The sequence below is a fragment of the Mustelus asterias genome, chromosome 5, assembly GCF_964213995.1.
Source record: "Mustelus asterias chromosome 5, sMusAst1.hap1.1, whole genome shotgun sequence".
Taxonomy (NCBI): Eukaryota; Metazoa; Chordata; class Chondrichthyes; order Carcharhiniformes; family Triakidae; genus Mustelus; species Mustelus asterias.
Genome location: NC_135805.1, coordinates 9,369,465 through 9,390,487, shown reverse-complemented (window position 1 = coordinate 9,390,487; position 21,023 = coordinate 9,369,465). Strand labels below are relative to the sequence as shown.

The following is a 21,023-nucleotide window of genomic DNA, read 5'->3' as shown; positions in this document are numbered from 1 at the left end:
TGCACTGTATGATTCTAATAACATCCTTCCTATAGCAGGGCAAACAGAAATGTTTGCGGTACTCCAAATGTGACCTTACCAATGTCCTGTACAGTTGTAACATAACGTCCCAACTTCTGCACTCAATGCTCTGACCGATGAAGGCAAGTGTGCCAAACGCCTTCTTCACCACCCTGTCTACCTACGATACTGTGGTGAACCATCGTTGGTTCCCACTGGATAGTACTGAGCCAGGGTCTGGCCAGTACTACAAGGATGTACATATGTTACTGTTGGGTTGTGCTACTTGTTGCTGTTGGGGTTAGGGTGGGGTTGTTACACCTTTGTACTGTAGTGTTGTGGTACATCCCAGTCGGGCTCCGCCTCCTGGGAGAGGTATAAAAGTCCCTGCTCTGGCTGGGACCCCTCAGTCTGGGATCGTATATATAATTATTGGCTGCTTCATTACAGTAAATAAAAGCCTTTATTTCCCGAGCATCTAGCCTCGTGTTTGATAACGCGCATCAATTTTATTTACTGTTGTTAAACTCTCGTCGAAAAAAAAAGAGAGTATGGAGCAGATCCTGAAGCCGGAACGCCTTACATTTGATCCACGTGCGGTGGGCGCCTCTAACACCTTCGACCACTGGCTGAAGTGCTTCGAAGACTACCTGGCAGCCTCCGCAGCGGTCACCACAGATGATGACAGACTCCGGGTCCTCCATGCGAGGGTAAGTGACACTGTCTACCTCGCGATCCGTGCGGCCACCGATTATACAAAGGCCCTCAAGCTTCTGAAGAAGTGTTATATCAAACCGCCCAATGAAATACACGCTCGTTACCTCTTAGCCACTCGATGACGGCAGTCTGGCGAAACGATGGAGGAATATGCGAACGAGCTCCTACAGCTAGCCAGGGGCTGTAACTGCAAAGCTGTGTCGGCTGAGCAGAGCATGAACGACCTCGCCCGAGATGCGTTTGTGGCGGGAGTCGGATCGTCGTACATTCGACTTAAACTATTGGAGAAAGGTAACCTTGACCTTACCCAGGCAATCGAGCTAGCAGAGATGCTGGAGACGGTTCCAAAAGCTTAGTATTGTATCCGGAAGACCACATGGAGACAACGTGGCAGGAGCAGTCGCCAATCCCTCCTCGTCCCTTGGGTTCGAAATGCTGCGTAATGGCGTGCTCACACTCGGGCCAGACGACGGCAGCAGCTCCGGGCGGCCCACGGTGTTACTTCTGTGGGGGAGCGAAACATACTCGGCAACAGTGTCCCGCTAAGGCTGTGTTGTGCTCCGCCTGCGGTAAGAAAGGGCACTATTCGAAAGTGTGCCGATCTAAATCTAGGAACGGCAGTGCAGCCTGCGATTCTTCAGAGCTCGGCTCTTCGTCGTCGAAATCATCGAGGGGTTCGTCCTCGTGCGAGGCCAGGACGACACCATTATGGTCGACGGAGTCGGAGGTGTGTGACCACCAGGGGTCGCTGAGTTTGGCGCCATCACCCACGTGTGACTTATGGGAGCGGCCATGTTGGTCGGCACCGACCGCGAACGACCAGCAGGGGTCCTCCTCATCGATTTCAGCTGCCTGCAGTGGCGCTCAGGAACCAACGGTGGCGTTGATCATCCTGGACCAGGCCAAGCCTCATAGACTTGACAAATCTATGATGAATATCCAGGTAAATGACCACGTGATTTATTGTCTGTTTGACAGCGGGAGCACTGAGAGCTTTATCCACCCAGACACTGTGAAGGTGGTGTGGACTCCGGATTCAACCTGCCAAACAGACAATCTCTATAGCATCGAGGTCCCGGTCTGTCACCGTGCTAGGAAGTTGCGTGGTAACTTTGACGGTGCAAGGCACAGTTTACGAGCGTTTCAAGCTCCTAGTGTTGCCGTACCTTTGCGCGCCAATACTTCTCGGACTAAACTTCATGGTCCACTTGAGGAGTGTAACCCTACAGTACGGTGGGCCACTCCCTTCACTGGCAGTGGGAAAACAGCAGCAGCCTCCAAATTGCCCCGCCTGTAGCCTCTCGACGCTGAAGATCACCACACCCTCCCTGTTCCAGAATCTTGTGCCAGGCTGCAAGCCCATCGCGACTAAAAGTAGGCGTTACAGCGCTGAGGATCGGATCTTCATTAGATCTGAGGTTCAGCGGCTCCTCAAAGATAGGATCATACAACCCAGCGCTAGTCCGTGGAGGGCGCAGGTCGTGGTGGTCAAGAGCGCATATCTGACATGGTCAATCAGATTGCGCAGTACCGGGTGTTCTCCACCATAGACCTCAAGTCTGCCTACCACCAACTCCCCATTCGCCCAGAGGACCGACAATACACGGCTTTTGAGGCGGATGGTCGCTTGTATCACTTTCTCAGGGTTCCCTTTGGTGTCACCAATGGGGTCTCGGTCTTCCAGCGTGCTATGGACCGAATGGTGGACCAGAACGGGCTGCGGGCTACCTTCCCGTACCTGGATAATGTCACCATCTGCGGCCATGACCAGCAGGACCACGACATGAATCTCCTGAATTTCCTACGCACTGCATCTCGGCTGAACCTGACCTACAACAGGGAGAAGTGTGTGTTTCGTACGCGCCGTTTAGCCATCCTAGGATACGTGGTGGAAAACGGAGTCATTGGCCCTGATCCAGACCGTATGCGCTCCCTTTCTGAACTTCCCTTGCCTGCTCGTGCAAAAGCACTGAGAAGATGCTTAGGCTTCTTCTCTTATTATGCGCAGTGGGTTCCCAATTACGCGGACAAAGCCCGTCCGCTCATTAAGTCCACGACTATTCCCCTAATGCCAGAGGCCCGGTTGGCCTTCGATAAATTAAAAGCCGACATCACGAAAGCCACGATGCACGCTGTTGACGAGTCCATCCCCTTTCAGGTGGAGAGCGATGCATCTGATTTCGCCCTGGCCGCCACACTTAACCAGGTGGGCAGGCCCGTCGCATTTTTTTCCCGCACCCTCCAAGGACCCGAAACCCAGCATTCAGCGGTGGAAAAGGAGGCCCAGGCCATTGTGGAGGCCGTCAGGCACTGGCGCCATTACTTGGCGGGAAAACGGTTCACCCTGATCACGGACCAGCGGTCCGTGGCGTTCATGTTTAATAACACGCAGAGGGGCAAGATCAAGAATGACAAGATCTTGCGGTGGAGAATTGAACTCTCCACCTATAACTACGACATCATGTACCGTCCAGGGAAACTCAATGAGCCCTCGGATGCCCTCTCGCGTGGAGCATGCGCCAGTATACAGGTGGACTGTTTGCAGGCTCTCCATAATGACCTATGCCATCCTGGGGTCACTCGGCTCTCCCACTTTATAAAAGCCCGCAACCTGCCCTACTCGGTGGAGGACGTCAGGTCCGTAACAAGAAGCTGTCGGGTTTGCGCGGAATGCAAACCGCACTTTTACCGACCTGACCGGGCACATTTAGTCAAGGCCACTCGTCCCTTCGAGAGACTGAGTGTCGATTTTAAGGGCCCCATTCCCTCAACAGATCGGAATGTGTACTTCCTCAATATCATTGACGAGTACTCTAGGTTCCCTTTTGTTGTTCCCTGCTCTGATACATCCGCTGCCACGGTTATCAAGGCATTCCGTGATCTCTTTACCCGAGTTCGGGTACCCCAGCTACATCCATAGCGACAGGGGCTCGTCGTTCATGAGCGATGACTTGAGGCAATTCCTGCTCTCATACGGGATTGCCTCTAGTAGGACCACGAGCTACAGCCCTAGGGGTAACGGACAGGTGGAACGTGAGAATGCTACAGTCTGGAAGGCTGTCTTACTGGCGTTGAAGTCAAAAAGTCTTCCAGTCTCCCGTTGGCAAGAGGTGCTCCCTGATGCGCTCCATTCTATTCGCTCCCTCCTGTGTACGGCAACCAATGCTACTCCCCATGAGAGGATGTTTTCATTCCCTTGGAAGTCTTCCTCGGGGACCTCAGTACCGTCTTGTTTGACGTACTCAGGACCCGTCCTCCTGCGGCGACATGTAAGGGCCCGCAAGTCCGACCCGTTGGTCGAACAGGTCCATCTCCTCCACGCCAACCCTCAGTATGCCTATGTGGCATACCCTGACGGGCGAGAGGACACGGTCTCGATCCGAGACCTGGCGCCAGCAGGGGACGTAGCAACCCCTGTCGCTCCCATACCCCCTGTTACAAACCCCTTAACTCTTGTTTCTCCCCCGGACACGGCGCGGGCAGCATCGGGACCATTGCTTAACCCTTTTACTCCCGTGTACAGCTTGCCTGAGCCCAGAAGATGGTCGCCACTGCAGGGCGTGTCAGGACCCCATGGACTACCGTCACCTCAGGGTCAACCGGCCTGTGAGTCCGTGGAAGAACAGCTGGACGCCGCCTTGGGGAGAACGCCACCGCAAGTGCCTACTCCGGTGTCACCGCCGGTATTGAGGAGGTCACAACGACGGTGCGGTCCCCCTGACCGTCTGAACTTATAGACTGATGACACTTTATTCTGTTTTTTTTTGTATCCCGCCGGCCTTTGTTCCCAAAGGAGGGGTGAATGTGGTGAACCATCGTTGGTTCCCACTGGATAGTACTGAGCCAGGGTCTGGCCAGTACTACAAGGATGTACATATTTTACTGTTGGGTTGTGCTACTTGTTGCTGTTGGGGTTAGGGTGGGATTGTTACACCTTTGTACTGTAGTGTTGTGGTACATCCCAGTCGGGCTCCGCCTCCTGGGAGAGGTATAAAAGTCCCTGCTCTGGCTGGGACCCCTCAGTCTGGGATCGTGTATATAATTATTGGCTGCTTCATTACAGTAAATAAAAGCCTTTATTTCCCGAGCATCTAGCCTCGTGTTTGATAACGCGCATCAGATACCACTTTCAAGGATCTATGTACCTGCACCCCTGGGTCTCTCTGTTCAACAACACTCCCCAGCGCCCTACCATTAACCATGTAAGTCCTGCCCTGGCTGGTCTTACCAAAATGCAACACTTCGCATTTACCGGAATTAAACTCCATCTGCCATACATCAGCCCACTGGCCCAGTTGATCATGATCCCATTGTAGGCTTAGATCACCTTCTTCACTGTCCACTGCACCACCAATTTTGGTATCACCTGTAAATTTCTAACCATGCCTCCTATATTCACATCCAAATCATTTATATAACCGACAAACAGCAATGGACTCAGCACTGATCCCTGCGGCACACCACTGTTTACAGACTTCCAGTCTGAAAAACAACCCTCTACCACAAGCCTCTGTCTCCTACTGGCAAGCCAATTTTTTATCCAATTGGCTAGCTCTCCTTGGATCCCATGTGATCTCACCTTACTGATCAGTCTACCATGTGGTACCTTGTCGAAAGCCTTGCTGGAGTCCATGTAGGTGGCCTCCACTGCACTGCCCTCATCTATTTTCTTGGTCACCCCTTCAAAAAACTATCAAATTTGTAAGACACAATTTCCCATACACAGAACTGTGCTGACTGAATACTCCCGCCAGCTGGCCCACACAGGATCTGAGTGCTCATCTGGATATGCAATCCAGGCCAGTCGCTTTCTGTGGGTTGACTTTCGTGAAGGCTGATCTGACGTCTGCGATTGTGACCTCGGATATCAGTTTGGCTGAGGCTTCTGGGGCAGAAGGTGTGCTCTCGTTGACCTCTTATTCAAAACGAGCATCGAATGCATTGAGCTCATTGGGGAGAGGTACATTGGTGCCGGCAATTCTATATGCCTTCATCTTGTAGTCTGTCATGTCTTACAGACATTGCCATTATCGGTGAAAGCCTGTGTGACTAGCCTGGGACTCTAGCTTGGTCCGGTACTCTCTGGAAAGAGCAGTTAATAAAGCATATAGTATTCCTGGCTTTATTAATAGGGGCATAGAGTACAAAAGCATTATTCCTACGAAACTCATCTCCAAACTCCATGGCCTGGGGCTTGACTCCTCCCTCTGCGATTGAATCCTGAACTTCCTAACTCACAGACCACAATCAGTAAGGATAGGCAACAGCACCTCCTCCACGATCATCCTAAACACCGGTGCCCGACAAGGCTGTGTTCTCAGCCCCTACTATACTCCTTATACACCTATGACTGTGTGACCAAATTCCCCTCCAACTAGATTTTCAGGTTTGCTGATGACACCACCGTAGTGGGCCGGAGCTCAAGCAATGATGAGATAGAGTTCAGGAAAGAGATTGAGAATGTGGTGAAATGGTGCGATGACAATAATCTTTCTCTCAATGTCAACAAAATGGAGGAGATAGTCATCGACTTTGGGAAGCACAGTGGAGGACATGCCCTTGTCTACATCAATGGGGACAAAGTAGAAATGGTCGAGCACTTCAAGTTTTTAGGTGTCCAGATCACCAACAACCTGTCCTGGTCCCCTGATGCCGACATATAGCTAAGAAAGCTCAACAACGCCTCTACTTTCTCAGGAGACAAAGGAAATTGGGCATGTCCGCTATGACTCCCACCAACCTTTAGAGATACAACATAGAAATCATTCTTTCTGGTTGTATCACAGCTTGGTACGGCTCCTGTTCTGTCCAAGACCACAAGAAACTACAAAGGGTCATGAACAAAGTCCAGTATATCACTCAAACCAGCCTCCCACCCATTGACACTGTCTACACTTCCTGCTGCCTCGGAAAAGCAGCCAGCATAATTAAGGATGCCACGCACCCCGGACATACTCTCTTCCACCTTCTTCCATCAGGAAAAAGATACAAAAGTCTGAGGACACGTACCAACCAACTCAAGAACAGCTTTTTCCCTGCTGCCATCTGACGTTTGGATGGACCTATCTCGCATTACGTTGATCTCTCTCTACACCCAAGATATGACAGTAACAGTACTTTCTGCACCCTCTCCTTTCCTTCTCTATGCTTTGTCTGTATAGTGTGCAAAAGACAATACTTTTCACTGTATACTGATGCATGTGACAATAAATCAAATCAAGAGCAAAGAGGTTATGCTGACCTTACACAAGACATTAGTTGGGCCTTAGCTGGAATATTGTGTACAGTTCTGGGTGCCACACTATTGAAGAGACGTGAGTGCATTGGAGAGAGTGTGGAAGAGGTTTACAAGAATGGTTCCAGGGATGAGAAACTTCAGTTAGGAGGATAGCTTGGAGAGGTTGGGACTGTACTCCTTGGAGTGAATGCGGCTAAGGGGAGATTTGAACGTGATGTTCATGAAGGTGCTGGATGACAGAGTACATAGAACATAGAACAGTACAGCACAGAACAGGCCCTTCGGCCCACGATGTTGTGCCGAGCTTTGTCTGAAACCCAGATCAAGCTGGGTAGGGAAAAACTTTTCCCGATCATAAAATAATCAAGAACAAGATGGCACAGATTTGAAGAGATTTGAAAACAAAGCAAATGTGATGAGAGAAAAAAAACTTTTGGTTGGCAGTGGGATCTTCCAGTCCCGCTGCTATCAACAGTGTTTCCCATTGTTCGCACCATCCACCGCCAAATAACCCCAGGCAGGGACTGGCTGGCAACAGGACCAGACGTTCCTGCCGGTGGGTACGGCCAGAAAATCCTGCCGAATGGGTGTGATTTCAAGCCCACGTTAGTTGGGAGTGAAATGGAGCCCCGGGCCCAAAATATCACGAGAGTTAGAAAACGAGATTCTCATTGGTGAGGTCTTTTTTTTCTGATTTTCCCCGTCCTTCGCCAGTGACGGAATGAGGTTTCCGTCCAGGAAGGTCGAGCACCTTAATTTAATATTTTAATATGTTCTTCATGAACCATCCCACCATCCCTTCCATCCTCACTGAATATTCAAACCTTGCCAGTGTGGCTCACGGGGGCACGGTTTACAACATGAACCTGGTGACCTCATCTCTGAGGAGGATTTCAGAGGTAAGCGTGTAGGCCACCACTACACACCTGGGAGTCTAATGGAGGGGGGATGTAGAGAGCACATGTGTAGCGGGATCTTTCTCTTTACTCCACTTACAGGCCAGTATTTGGGGGTCTGCCGATAGCTGTGAGTGTCCCTCTCTTACAGGCCTTGAAATTTCACGTGAGCTGCACTGGGGCAACTCCGCAGGAGAGAGCGCGGAACCAGGCTCCCTGTTTCTACCTGACCGGTAGCCTGATACTTATATCACACAGCCATCCCAAAACCGCCACCAAGGCCTGAGTGATTCTCTCCCTTGTTGGTGGGACAACGGCCACCCTGCACCCACTCCACTCGAGTAGGTCTCCAAGAGAGAGAACAGAGAAACTCTGTTCTTTATCTCCTGACCAGCAGTCTCCCTTGAGTGAGCGGGTTCGAATCGCTCAGATCACCCTCGGTTCTAGACTCCGGATTTATGGTAAGGGATATTGAAACTGTGACCTCGCCAGAGTGCACTGATGAGAGAACAAGAGGCAAGACAAACTCCAAACGAGTTTCAAAACTTAGTGATTTATTTAACCACAGAATCAACCTCTCCAATACCACACCACACATGAATAAAACTTTTACTTTATACTATCACTATGGGAGAAATGCTAACGGGTACAACGTAAAATCTTACTTTACACAGTTCAAAACAAGATTACTGAACTTTAAAATTACAATACACCACCCCTCCCCTTGCCTCAACCTCTATCCTATCCTCGGGAGCTTCACAAGGTTGGCTGGGATACTCACAATTCTAAAAGGGATTCCTTTGTGATGGACTTGAATGTCTTAGTGCAGGGTCGAAACTGGGCTGCTGTTGGTCTTCACCTCTGCACATGAGCTTGCGATTCTGGAAGAGAGCTCGGTTAGGCTTGTCTGCCTCCCTTGATCTTAACTTCAGCCCAATTTAACAACCAACTTCCCTGCCCCCGTCGGTGATTTTCAAGGACAACGGGCTTTCAATCACCGGCAGTCTCGGTTTAATTGAGTCAAGTCCAAACACAGAAGGCTGGAACTGCTTTGACCCCCGTTGGTCGTTATTTTAATGTCTTTTTAATGCTCCTCCGGAGCTTCCTGAACGGTATCCCATTAGTGGGATGGGTCTTCTTGTCTTCTGTGGATGGGCCGATTTCCGTGGCCATTGTCTCCCTGCTGGTCTGTTTACTGTTCATCTGTTGGTCTCCATCTCCCTTTGTCCTTCTGATGATTAGATCACTGGTGTGTCTGCCTTTCTGCCGCGCCTGGCCACTTGCATATTCAGGGGGCTCACACCTTTCCTTAGCGCAGTCCACAGGCAGGTTATGTTTGTCCTGCCGAGCCTTCTGGGAGGTTTTATCAACCAGCAGCCAGAGTTGACCACTTTTAAACTGTCAGGTTTCACCTGAGTCCTTTGAAAATATGGAGGATTGCCCCGAAACTTACACATGGGAAATTCAGATAAGTCCTCCTCAGGTCTGGGGAGGGGTTGATAGATTGTTCCTTTCATTGGCAGGATGCGGAAACCCACAAACCAAATGATGCAAAAGGATGCAGATAACTTGCAGTGAAGACAGAGCAATGTTCCTCACGTATCTCCTGAGAATATCTGACTCCTGCCTGACGGAAGGCTGCTGGTGAACTGCCACTAAACAGGGTGATCTCAGGGCTTTAAGGTGCGAAATGAGCCATCTCTGCTGATACTGCATGCTCTGAGGTTAGGGTGCCAATGACCATCTGCACCAATGGTACAAATTACTCACCTCCCACAAGGCTTCGGCCTTGTGTAGATAACAGGCTTTTCCAGATAAATGGTCTGCGTTTTGGACTGGGGCACGGTGTTGGGGTGGAGGCTTCTCAATACCAGGATCACACCAGCATCATTAGGTCATGACAGTGTGAGAGAAGGACAGCCATTCCATTGCTATCCTCGCTGAAAGGAGATGGAGGAGGCACCATCAGTGCCGCAGGGATCGGTACTCGGGCCGCAACTGTTTACCTGATGGTGCCTCCTCGAGATGGAGGAGGCACCATCAGTGCCGCAGGGATCGGTACTCGGGCCGCAACTGTTTACCTGATGGTGCCTCCTCGAGATGGAGGAGGCACCATCAGTGCCGCAGGGATCGGTACTCGGGCCGCAACTGTTTACCATTTATATAGATGATCTGGAGGAGGGGACGGAGTGTAGGGTAACGAAGTTTGCAGACGACACAAAGATAAGTGGAAAAGTGAATCGTGTGGAGGACGGAGAAGATCTGCAGAGAGATTTGGACAGGCTGAGTGAGTGGGCGAGGATATGGCAAATGGAGTATAACGTTGAGAAATGCGAGGTTATACACTTTGGAGGAAATAATAACAAATGGGATTACTATCTCAATGGAAACAAATTAAAACATGCTACCGTGCAAAGGGACCTGGGGGTCCTTGTGCATGAGACGCAAAAGCCCAGTCTGCAGGTACAACAGGTGATCAAGAAGGCAAATGGGATGTTGGCCTATATTGCGAGGGGGATAGAATATAAAAGCAGGGATGTCTTGATGCACCTGTACAGGGCATTGGTGAGGCCGCAGCTGGAATACTGTGTGCAGTATTGGTCCCCTTATATGAGGAAGGATATATTGGCATTGGAGGGAGTGCAGAGAAGGTTCACCAGGTTGATACCGGAGATGAGGGGTTTGGATTATGAGGAGAGGCTGAGGAGATTGGGTTTGTACTCGTTGGAGTTTAGAAGGATGAGGGGGGATCTTATGGAGACTTATAAGATAATGCGGGGGCTGGATAGGGTGGAGGCGGAGAGATTCTTTCCACTTAGTAAGGAAGTTAAAACTAGAGGACACAGCCTCAAAATAAAGGGGGGTCGGTTTAAGACTGAGTTGAGGAGGAACTTCTTCTCCCAGAGGGTGGTGAATCTCTGGAATTCTCTGCCCACTGAGGTGGTGGAGGCTACCTCGCTGAATATGTTTAAAGCGCGGATGGATGGATTCCTGATCGGTAAGGGAATTAAGGGTTATGGGGATCAGGCGGGTAAGTGGTACTGATCCACGTCAGATCAGCCATGATCTTATTGAATGGCGGGGCAGGCTCGAGGGGCTAGATGGCCTACTCCTGCTCCTATTTCTTATGTTCTTATGTTCTTAACATTCTGCCTAGATGTGGAAGATGAAAGGGCATGCTGCAATGAAATGAGAGCGGAGAGGCACTAGGAGGGTGCATAATGTGACTGTTCATGCATAAAATGGCGGCTACATCAGTGCTCACTATCTTATTGTGCTTAACATCACCTATGCCCACATTGTGACTCTAAGTTATTTATCTTCCTAACTCACCTGCTGTGTCTAGGCGTTTTCCCAGGATCCACAGCTGAGGTGGAGGCAGCCTGCTATCTGCCATGCCCTGTTGCCTGAGATTACCTTGGTGGGCATCCCCTTGAGGACCCAAGTCTGCTTTTGGGCAGCACTGTTGTTATACCAACCTCGTTGGTGTGCACAGCTTCTTCAACCTGCCCTGCTCAATTGTGTACAGTTAGCTTTTTTATAGGGCACAACTTTTAGTAAAGATAATTGTTTCTAGTCACACACACCAATAAATTATTTACATATGGTAAAAGAGGTAGGCCCGAGACAATAGCTGTTTAATTGCGTCCCATCGGTAATGTCATAATCTTTAGTAGTAGATGGATGGAATGTCCGTTCAGACAATGGTCATTTCATCATGTCTCAATCACAGTTTCAGTGCTGTTAGCAAGGACATTCAGCTGTGTCCTTAGTGAAACATCCCCTTTGTCTGCGCTATTTCATGTTTATGCAGAGATAGCCAGTCTACAATGAGGGTGCTGCTAACTTTTCTGGCCCCCTGGCCAACCTCCTGCTGAGCTCAGTTCTCCTCTCCTACACAATGCTGATCAACAGGTGCTGAGAGTTGGTAAGATCGCGCCTCTGTATGTTTTCAAGAAAGAGTTAGATATAGCTCTTGGGGAAGAAGGAATCAAAGATAATGGAGGAAGTGGGCACAAGTTTCTTTGATCAACTATGATCATAATGAATGGTGGAATAGGCTCACAGCGCTGAATGGCCTACTCCTGCTTCCATTTTCTATGTTTCTTATCTTCACCCAAACTGATTTTACATCTTGATTTTTCAAGCCAATATCATTTCTCAATACCATCCGGATCACATCTTTTACTAATGGAGCTAACATACCTCCTCTTCCTTTTTTCCTAAAATGTCAAATATCCTTAAGTATTCAGTTCTGAAGCATGGTCACTTTGCAATTACCATTTCTGTGATAGATATCGTACCCATTAACAATTAGTGTTACAAACTCAGGATTTTCCATGCTCGCCCCGAAACTGGAAAATCCCACCCAAGGTCAACAGACCTTTCCATGGTTCGCCCCCTGCCCATGATGGTCGGGACAATAAAATTCACCCCATTAATATTGTTATGAATGCTTCATGCATTCATAGGGGATTTTCACAGTAACTTCATTGCAGTGTTAATGTCAGCCTACTTATGACACTAATAAATAAACTTAAAAACTTGAACTTAAAGAACCTTTAATTCTTTCCTTTTATCATTGATCTCTACTCTGACCCATTTTACTGGTGCACACTTATGATTGTGCACCAGTATTCTCGATGTGGAGTTGCCGGCGTTGGACTGGCGTAGGCACAGTAAGTAGTCTCACAACACCAGGTTAAAGTCCAACAGTTTATTTGGTAGCACGAGCTTTTGGAGCACCGTTCCTTCATCAGGTGAAATGAAATGAATTCACTCACCTGATGAAGGAGCAGCATTCTGAAAGCTTGTGCTACCAAATAAGATTATAAAATTATAATCTTATAAGATTATAATCTTATAAGATTATAATCTTATAATCTTAAGATTATAAGATTATAAGAAATAAGAAGATTAGGGCACACGGAGTTGGGGGTAGTGTGTTAAAGTGGATTGGGGACTGGCTATCCGACAGGAAGCAAAGAGTCGGAATAAATGGGTGTTTTTCCGGTTGGAGGAAGGTAACTAGTGGCGTGCCGCAGGGATCGGTACTCGGGCCGCAACTGTTTACCATTTATATAGATGATCTGGAGGAGGGGACGGAGTGTAGGGTAACGAAGTTTGCAGACGACACAAAGATAAGTGGAAAAGTGAATCGTGTGGAGGACGGAGAAGATCTGCAGAGAGATTTGGACAGGCTGAGTGAGTGGGCGAGGATATGGCAAATGGAGTATAACGTTGAGAAATGCGAGGTTATACACTTTGGAGGAAATAATAACAAATGGGATTACTATCTCAATGGAAACAAATTAAAACATGCTACCGTGCAAAGGGACCTGGGGGTCCTTGTGCATGAGACGCAAAAGCCCAGTCTGCAGGTACAACAGGTGATCAAGAAGGCAAATGGGATGTTGGCCTATATTGCGAGGGGGATAGAATATAAAAGCAGGGATGTCTTGATGCACCTGTACAGGGCATTGGTGAGGCCGCAGCTGGAATACTGTGTGCAGTATTGGTCCCCTTATATGAGGAAGGATATATTGGCATTGGAGGGAGTGCAGAGAAGGTTCACCAGGTTGATACCGGAGATGAGGGGTTTGGATTATGAGGAGAGGCTGAGGAGATTGGGTTTGTACTCGTTGGAGTTTAGAAGGATGAGGGGGGATCTTATGGAGACTTATAAGATAATGCGGGGGCTGGATAGGGTGGAGGCGGAGAGATTCTTTCCACTTAGTAAGGAAGTTAAAACTAGAGGACACAGCCTCAAAATAAAGGGGGGTCGGTTTAAGACAGAGTTGAGGAGGAACTTCTTCTCCCAGAGGGTGGTGAATCTCTGGAATTCTCTGCCCACTGAGGTGGTGGAGGCTACCTCGCTGAATATGTTTAAAGCGCGGATGGATGGATTCCTGAGCGGTAAGGGAATGAAGGGTTATGGGGATCAGGCGGGTAAGTGGTACTGATCCACGTCAGATCAGCCATGATCTTATTGAATGGCGGGGCAGGCTCGAGGGGCTAGATGGCCTACTCCTGCTCCTATTTCTTATGTTCTTATGTTCTTATGTTCAAATAAACCTGTTGGACTTTAACCTGGTGTTGTGAGACTACTTACTATCCTATTCTCTGAATTGCTACCTTGCACTCTTGTCTTGTCATTGGTCATTAAGTTTATAAATATCCCCCAATTATTTCCTTTAAAGCCTATCTACAGACCAAGTTGTATAATATACCAGAACACCAGCCTTGCTGCAGTTCAAGTGACTGTCATCCCAACAGTACAGCTCCCTCTTTCCCCAGTATTGTTGCCAATGCTCCATGAATTGAAATCCACTGCTCCCACATTGAGCCATGCATTCAATCCTCTGATCTTATTTACCTTATTGCTTATACATCTTTGGTTGCATACCATACATGTAACATGCAAATATTATGCAGTTTCTGACTTTCTTACCCTGTTAGGGATTTTTGGCAAACCTCCAGTTGTTCCTGTAAGTGGGGTAGAAGCTGTCCCATTGTGTCATCTCCAACACAACACTGGACGACTGTTGGAATTTCATGGGCTCGCTGCATGATTTTTATCCATGATTTATCAACATTTTGAAAGCGTTTTGCTTCCTAGAAAATATTAGTACAATTCATCATCTACAAAGCTTTGAAAAAAATAAAAACTGCAGTGATATTACGGGGAGATCTTGTGGTGCATTGATAGCATCACTGCCTCTGAGCCAGAAACTCTGGGTTCACGTTCTACTCCAGGGCTTCATGGTCAAGGATGTTGTGTTCATTATGCAGCCAAACAAATGGAGAATCAACCTAAACATCTTTTCAGCATATGCCAATAGCAAGCAGTAAGAGTGGGACAGATTCCTGGTCAGTGAGATGATGGAAATAGAATTGGAGTTCCTACCAACATTATTCATATCTCTGCACTACAACATAAAATTATCTGTAACATGTTGGGAGAGAAATGATTCTTTGGCTTTGACTGAATAAAAAGGAATGCAACTAGATGAGGACAGACCCATGCAGCTGGATATTTGAGGAGAGGATACCATGGTCAATTGTGTCCCTGGCTGCAGATTGGTTAGGAAATATGAGGAAGATAAGTTTATCACAGTCACTCCAAGTCACATGTCACCTTGAGTGGGACATATACCTTTTAGTATTTTCATTTCAGCCTTTTACAGGTGGGGGAGTCTAGAACTAGGGAGCACAGTTTAAAAAGTATGAGGGGCAGAATTTACCTCCCAAAAAATCTCAGGGCACAATCTTACTGAAAAAATTCTAAGGGCGCAATCTTATTAAAAAAATGGAATGGCCGAATGAGGAGAAAACGGGAGAGTTTCAGACCTGTTTTTTGGGTGAGTTTGAAAATGCAATCTTATGAACTCTGTCACTTTTTTGAACGGATGTGTGATTCTCACCAGTTTGGGGGGTGGGCAGAGCCTAAGCTCACTGGCGAAGCTAGCTACAGGCTTAACAGGGCACCATCGCACAGGTGCTCCAATGTCCCAGTGAACTGGGAGAGCTGCTGCAACCTGCCTCCCCCCCCTCCATCCAGTGTAACACCCCCCACCTAGGCAACACAGGCACACAGGTCATGAGCGTCGGTACCCTCCTGATGAGCTCCCTGTCACAACCCCCTCTGTGGCCCACCCTGCATGTCCCTTCCTTGCCGATCACTCCTTATGCCCGTTACCCCTCTTTTGCTGATCACCCCCCCAACTCCGCTGATCACCCCAGTCTGCAAAGCTCCCCCCTGCATAGTTCCTCCTTGCAGAGCTCACCCCTTGCCATTTGCAGAGCTCACCCATTGCAGAGCTTACCCATTCCACAGCTCTTGCTCTGCACTCCTACTTAGCTACACCCACACCCAGAGCTCACCCTCTTGGCACTGTCCTAACGCAGCTATGGTCCTCGGTGGGCAGTGCCATGGCACCTGTTGGGCATTGCCAGGCTGGCACTGACCCCTGGGCACTGCCCGGCCATGTCCCTGGCCATCTGTGGGCTTCACTGGCTTCCGATCCCCCCGGCGAGGTCATTATGTCTGCTCTCCGCTGATGGGGACCAGCTGTTATTCTCGTTGAGGGCCAACTGGCAAGGAGCTAAGTTCAAGTGAGCCTGGAAGATGCTGTCCAGGACTCATTAATGACATGGACGTGAATCCGATCCCTCTGGCAAAACAGAGCCAGTAACACTGCATACAGTGAGAAATTAGGTGTGAACTCGATTTTGCGTTCCGCATGCAATCTTATCATTATTTAGCTTAATATTAGCTTATTCCTCCATTCCAAAAATGTGTTTGTTTTACATAATGCCATTGTTCTAATCATTTCAATTTACTATCGATCAGACTCTTTGATTTTCCATGCACCTTATGATTTTCTTTCTATCCCCATTGTGAAGCACTTGACATTTCTCTGCATTAAATGTTATCTGCTACATGCCTTCTCAATTCCCAGGTATTTTCAAATCTCCCCATGGCTTATTCTTTTCAGCTTTGGAGTTCATCACTGGTATTACCTTTGTATCAGCTACAAATTTAGCCATTGTGCTTGACACCACAAACTCCAGGCACATTTATGGAGTTATTAAACTGAAGAGGTGACCAAACAGACCTCTGTGGGACAACTATTGATAACATTACCCGAGGCTGATGATACTGCCCCCTGGGTCCCAACAGTCAAGTTAGCCTTTGTAAAATATTTCTGCTGCATCCGACAGTTAAGCCAGTGCAGTGTCCCTCTTGACCTGCTGTTCTCGCTCTCTCCTGCCTGATTGGCTGTTCATTTTACACCTTCCAGTCCAAAAGGAGCTGCCCCAGATCACTGATGACTGCAGTGAAACTTTTTTGAAAGCTGCCAAAAGCAATGTAACACCAGCAAACACCTATAAAATTGGTGTGGGACCAACCCATTTCTAGACTATGGGCGGAATGTTCTGATAATTTGTCAGTGTATCAGGTTCTGACTGAAAACCAGTGCATATCTCTCCAGATACGGTCCCGAGTTTTCAGGCCAGGTTTTCTGGAACTTTGACAAAGAGAATCAAGGCATGGCTGGCTCCACAGAAATTGGGCACCATCTTTAAAGGGCATTCCGATCAGAACTGACCTTAAACTCCACTCAGCCCCCACCCCCATCAAGAAGGTATCGGGGACTTTCCCCTCGCAATGGCACAATGATTGGGGCACTCCTCCACTGCCCTGTCCCACTGCACAATTATCAGGGGGGGCAAAGCCCCCTGCCACAACCACCACAGCATTATCACCACTGGATCCCCTCCCCCATGCCCGCTCCCTCCCCTGTCACTTCAAGCCCCACTCATTACCCGTGCTCCCCCCTCAATGCTTATTCGACCATCCCCTGTTACTGCAAATTCCCCCTTTCAATGGCCATGCCCCCTGTCACTGGCAAGTCCCTCCCTTCAAAGGCCTTGCCATGCCCCCCCCACCACATATAATGGGACCCCCCTCCCTCCCCAAAATTGGGCTCCTGCCTCTGACACGGCATCTTGGCACATATTGACACAGGCTGGCACTGCCAAACTGGAATGGCCAAATGCCAACCTTACAATTCCAATCTGTGCCAAGGGGCAGTGCCTCAACCTCCTGGGGGTTGTAGTGAACTTAGCGCTTTTGGCAGGAACCCCTCAACTGTTTCCTTTCATCCTAAATCTGTTGTGAACACCACATCAGTGAGCTTTGAATATTCAGTGAAGGACATCATATGATATGCAGGTCATAGAGTCAAAGAGGTTTACAGCAAAGAAACAGGTTCTTTGGCCCAACTTGTCCATGCTGCCCTTTTTTTTAAACCCCTCAGCTAATCCCAATTGCCCGCGTTTGGCCCATATCCCTCCATACTCATTTTACCCATGTAACTATCGAAATGCTTTTTAAAAGACAAAATTGTACCCGCCTCTACTACCACCTCTGGCAGGTTGTTCCAGACATTCACAACCCTCTGAGAAAAAATTGTCCCTCTGGACACTTTTGTATCTCTCCCCTTTCACCTTAAACCTATGCCCTCTTGTTTTAGACACCGCTATCTTTGGGAAAAGATATTGATTATCTAGCTGATCTGTGCCTCTCATTATTTTATACACCTCTATAAGATCACCCCTCAGCCTCCTACGCTCCAGAGAAAAAAGTCCCAGTCTATCCAGCCTCTCCTTATAACTCAAACCATCAAGTCCTGGTAGCACCCAGTAAATCTTTTCTGCACTCTTACGAGTTTAATAACATCCTTTCTATAATAGGGTGACCAGAACTGCACACAGTATTCCAAGTGTGGCCTTATCAATGTCTTATACAACTTCAACAAGACGTCCTAACTCCTGTATTCAATGTTCTGACCGATGAAACCAAGCATGCCGAATGCCTTCTTCACCACTCTGTCCACCTGTGCCTCCACTTTCAAGGAGCTATGAACATGTACCCTAGATCTCTTTGTTCTATAACTCTCCCCAATGCCCTACCATTGACTGAGTAAGTCCTGCCGTAGTTCAATCTACCAAAATGCATCACTTCGCATTTGTTTAAATTAAACCCCAGCTGCCATTTGTCAGCCCACTTGCCCAATTGATCAAGATCCCATTGCAATCAAAGATAACTTTCTTCACTGTCCACTATGCCACCAATCTTTGTGTCATCTGCAAACTTACTAACTATGCCTCCTATATTCTCATCCAAATCATTAATATAAATGACAAATAACAGTGGACCCAGCACTGATCCATGAGGCACACTGCTGGTCACAGGCCTCCAGTTTGAAAAACAACCCTCTACAACCCACCCTCTGGCTTCTGTCAAGAAGCCAATTTTGTATCCATTTAACTACCTCACCCTGGATCCCTTGAGATTTAACCTTATGCAACAACCTACCATGCGGTACCTTGTCAAAGGCCTTGCTAAAGTCCATGTAGACAACATCAACTGCACTGCCCTCGTCTACCTCCTTGCTTACCCCTTCAAAGAACTCAATCAAATTTGTGAGACATTCAGGTACCTCACCCGTGACTATCGATGATTCAAATATCTCGGCTAGGGACCTGCAATTTCCTCCTAGCCTCCCACAATGTCCTGGGATACACTTCATCAGGTCCCGGGGATATATCTACCTTGATGCGCTTTAAGACTTCCAGCACCTCCTTCTCTGTAATATGTACGCTCCTCAAGACATCACTATTTATTTCCCCAAGTTCCCTAACATCCATGTTTGTCTCAATAGTAAATACTGATGAGAAAGATTCATTTAGGATCTCACCCATCTCTTTTGGATCCGCACACAGATGACCTTGTTGATCCTTAAGAGGCCCTACTCTCTCCCTTGTTACTCTTTTGCCCTTCATGTATTTGTAGAAGCGCTTTGGATTCTCCTTTGCCTTATCTGCCAAAACAATCTTGTGTCCCCTTTTTGCCCTCCTGATTTCTCTCTTAACTCTACTCCTACATCCCCTATACTCTTCAAGGGGTACACTTGATCCCAGCTGCCTATGCATGCCATGTGCCTCTTTTTTCTTCTTGACCAGGGCCTCAATATCCTGAGTCATCCAGGGTTCCCTACTTCTGCCAGCCTCGCCCTTCACTCCAAGAGGAATGTGCTTACCCTGAACACACTTTAGAAAGCCTCCCACTTACCAGAAGTCCCTTTGCCTTCCCACAGACTCCCAAAATTAACTTTTGAAATTTCCTGTCTCATACCATTAAAATTGGCCTTGCCCCAATTTAGAATTTTAACTTTTGGGCCAGACCTATCATTCTCCATAGCTATATTAAAACTAATAGAATTATGGTCACTGGTCCCAAAGTGATCCCTCACTAACACTTCTGTCACCTGCCGTTCCTTATTTCCCAAGAGGAGGTCATGTTTTGCTTCCTCTCTAGTTGGTCCATCCACATACAGAATGAGAAATTCCTCCTGAATACACTCAACAAATTTCTCTCCATCCAACCCTCTAATGCTATGGCTGTCCCAGTCAATGTTGGGAACGTTAAAGTCTCTGACTGTTACCATCCTATTTTTCTTGGAGCTATCTGTAATCTCCTTACATATTTGCTCCTCAATTTCCCGCTGACTATTTGGGGGCCTATAGTACAACCCTAAACTGATTTTCCCCTTCTTATTTCTCAATTCTACCCATACAGACTCAGTGGCCGAACCCTCGGTTATATCCTCTCTCAGTATGGCCGTGATGTTTTCCCTAATTAAAAGTGCAACTCCCCCTCCTCTCTTACCTCCTGTTCTATCTTTCCTATAGTAAGAAGTTTAAAGTCCAACAGGTTTATTTGGTAGCAAAAGCCACACAAGCTTTCAGAGCTCCAAGCCCCTTCTTCAGGTGAGTGGGAATTCTGTTCACAAACCCTGTTCAAATCTGTTCACATCTTACTGTGTTTACCCCAGTCCAACGCCGGCATCTTCACATCATGACTATCTTTCCTATAGCATCTGTACCCTGGAACATTGAGCTGCCAGTCCTTAGCCATGTTTCAGTAATTGCTATAATATCCCAGTCCCACGTACCCATCCATGCCCTGAGTTCATCTGTCTTGCCCATCAGGCCTCTTGCATTGAAATAATTTCAGTTTAATCTGGACTTCCCTTGCTCTCTGTCTTGCTTTTGCCTGATCTGTCTGGTACTAGGATTACTGATACTGCCTTTACTACTTAATGTGCTCTCGTTAACTTCTGTGCTGTCCTCAAATTTCTCTTCTGTTTCCCTACTGTTTTGGATCCCACCCCCCTACCAAACTAGTTTAAACCCTCCTGAGTGGCTCTAGAAAATCTCCCCACCAGGATGTTAATCTCCCTCCAGTTCAGGTGCAACTTGTCCCTCTTGAACAGGTCAGCCCTTCCCCAGAAAAGATCCCAATGATCCAAAAATCTAAATCCCTGCTCCCTGCACCAGCTCTCAAGCCACGTATTCATCTGCCTAATCTTCCTATTCCTACTCTCACTAGCACGTGGCACTGATAGTAGTCCAGAAATTACTACCTTTGAGGTCCTGCACTTTAGCCTTCTGCCTAACTCGATATTCACACTTCAGGACCTCATCCCTTTTCCTACCTATGTCGTTGGTACCAATATGTACAACGATCTCTGGCTGCTCACCCTCCCCCTTAAGAATGTCCTGCAATCGCTCAGAGACGTCCTTGACCCTGGCACCAGGGA

The 21,023-nt window shown here is 47.9% G+C and overlaps 1 protein-coding gene across 1 annotated transcript in view; it reads right to left on the bottom strand.

The window, feature by feature from the left end:
* LOC144493945 (dynein axonemal heavy chain 8-like) overlaps window positions 1–21,023 on the bottom strand; it is a 1,745,965-nt gene that overhangs the window by 622,848 nt on the left and 1,102,094 nt on the right. Inside the window, exon 41 of the mRNA XM_078213522.1 lies at window positions 14,303–14,466. Coding sequence (XP_078069648.1) covers window positions 14,303–14,466 — 164 coding nt within the window. The remainder of the gene's footprint in view (window positions 1–14,302; window positions 14,467–21,023) is intronic.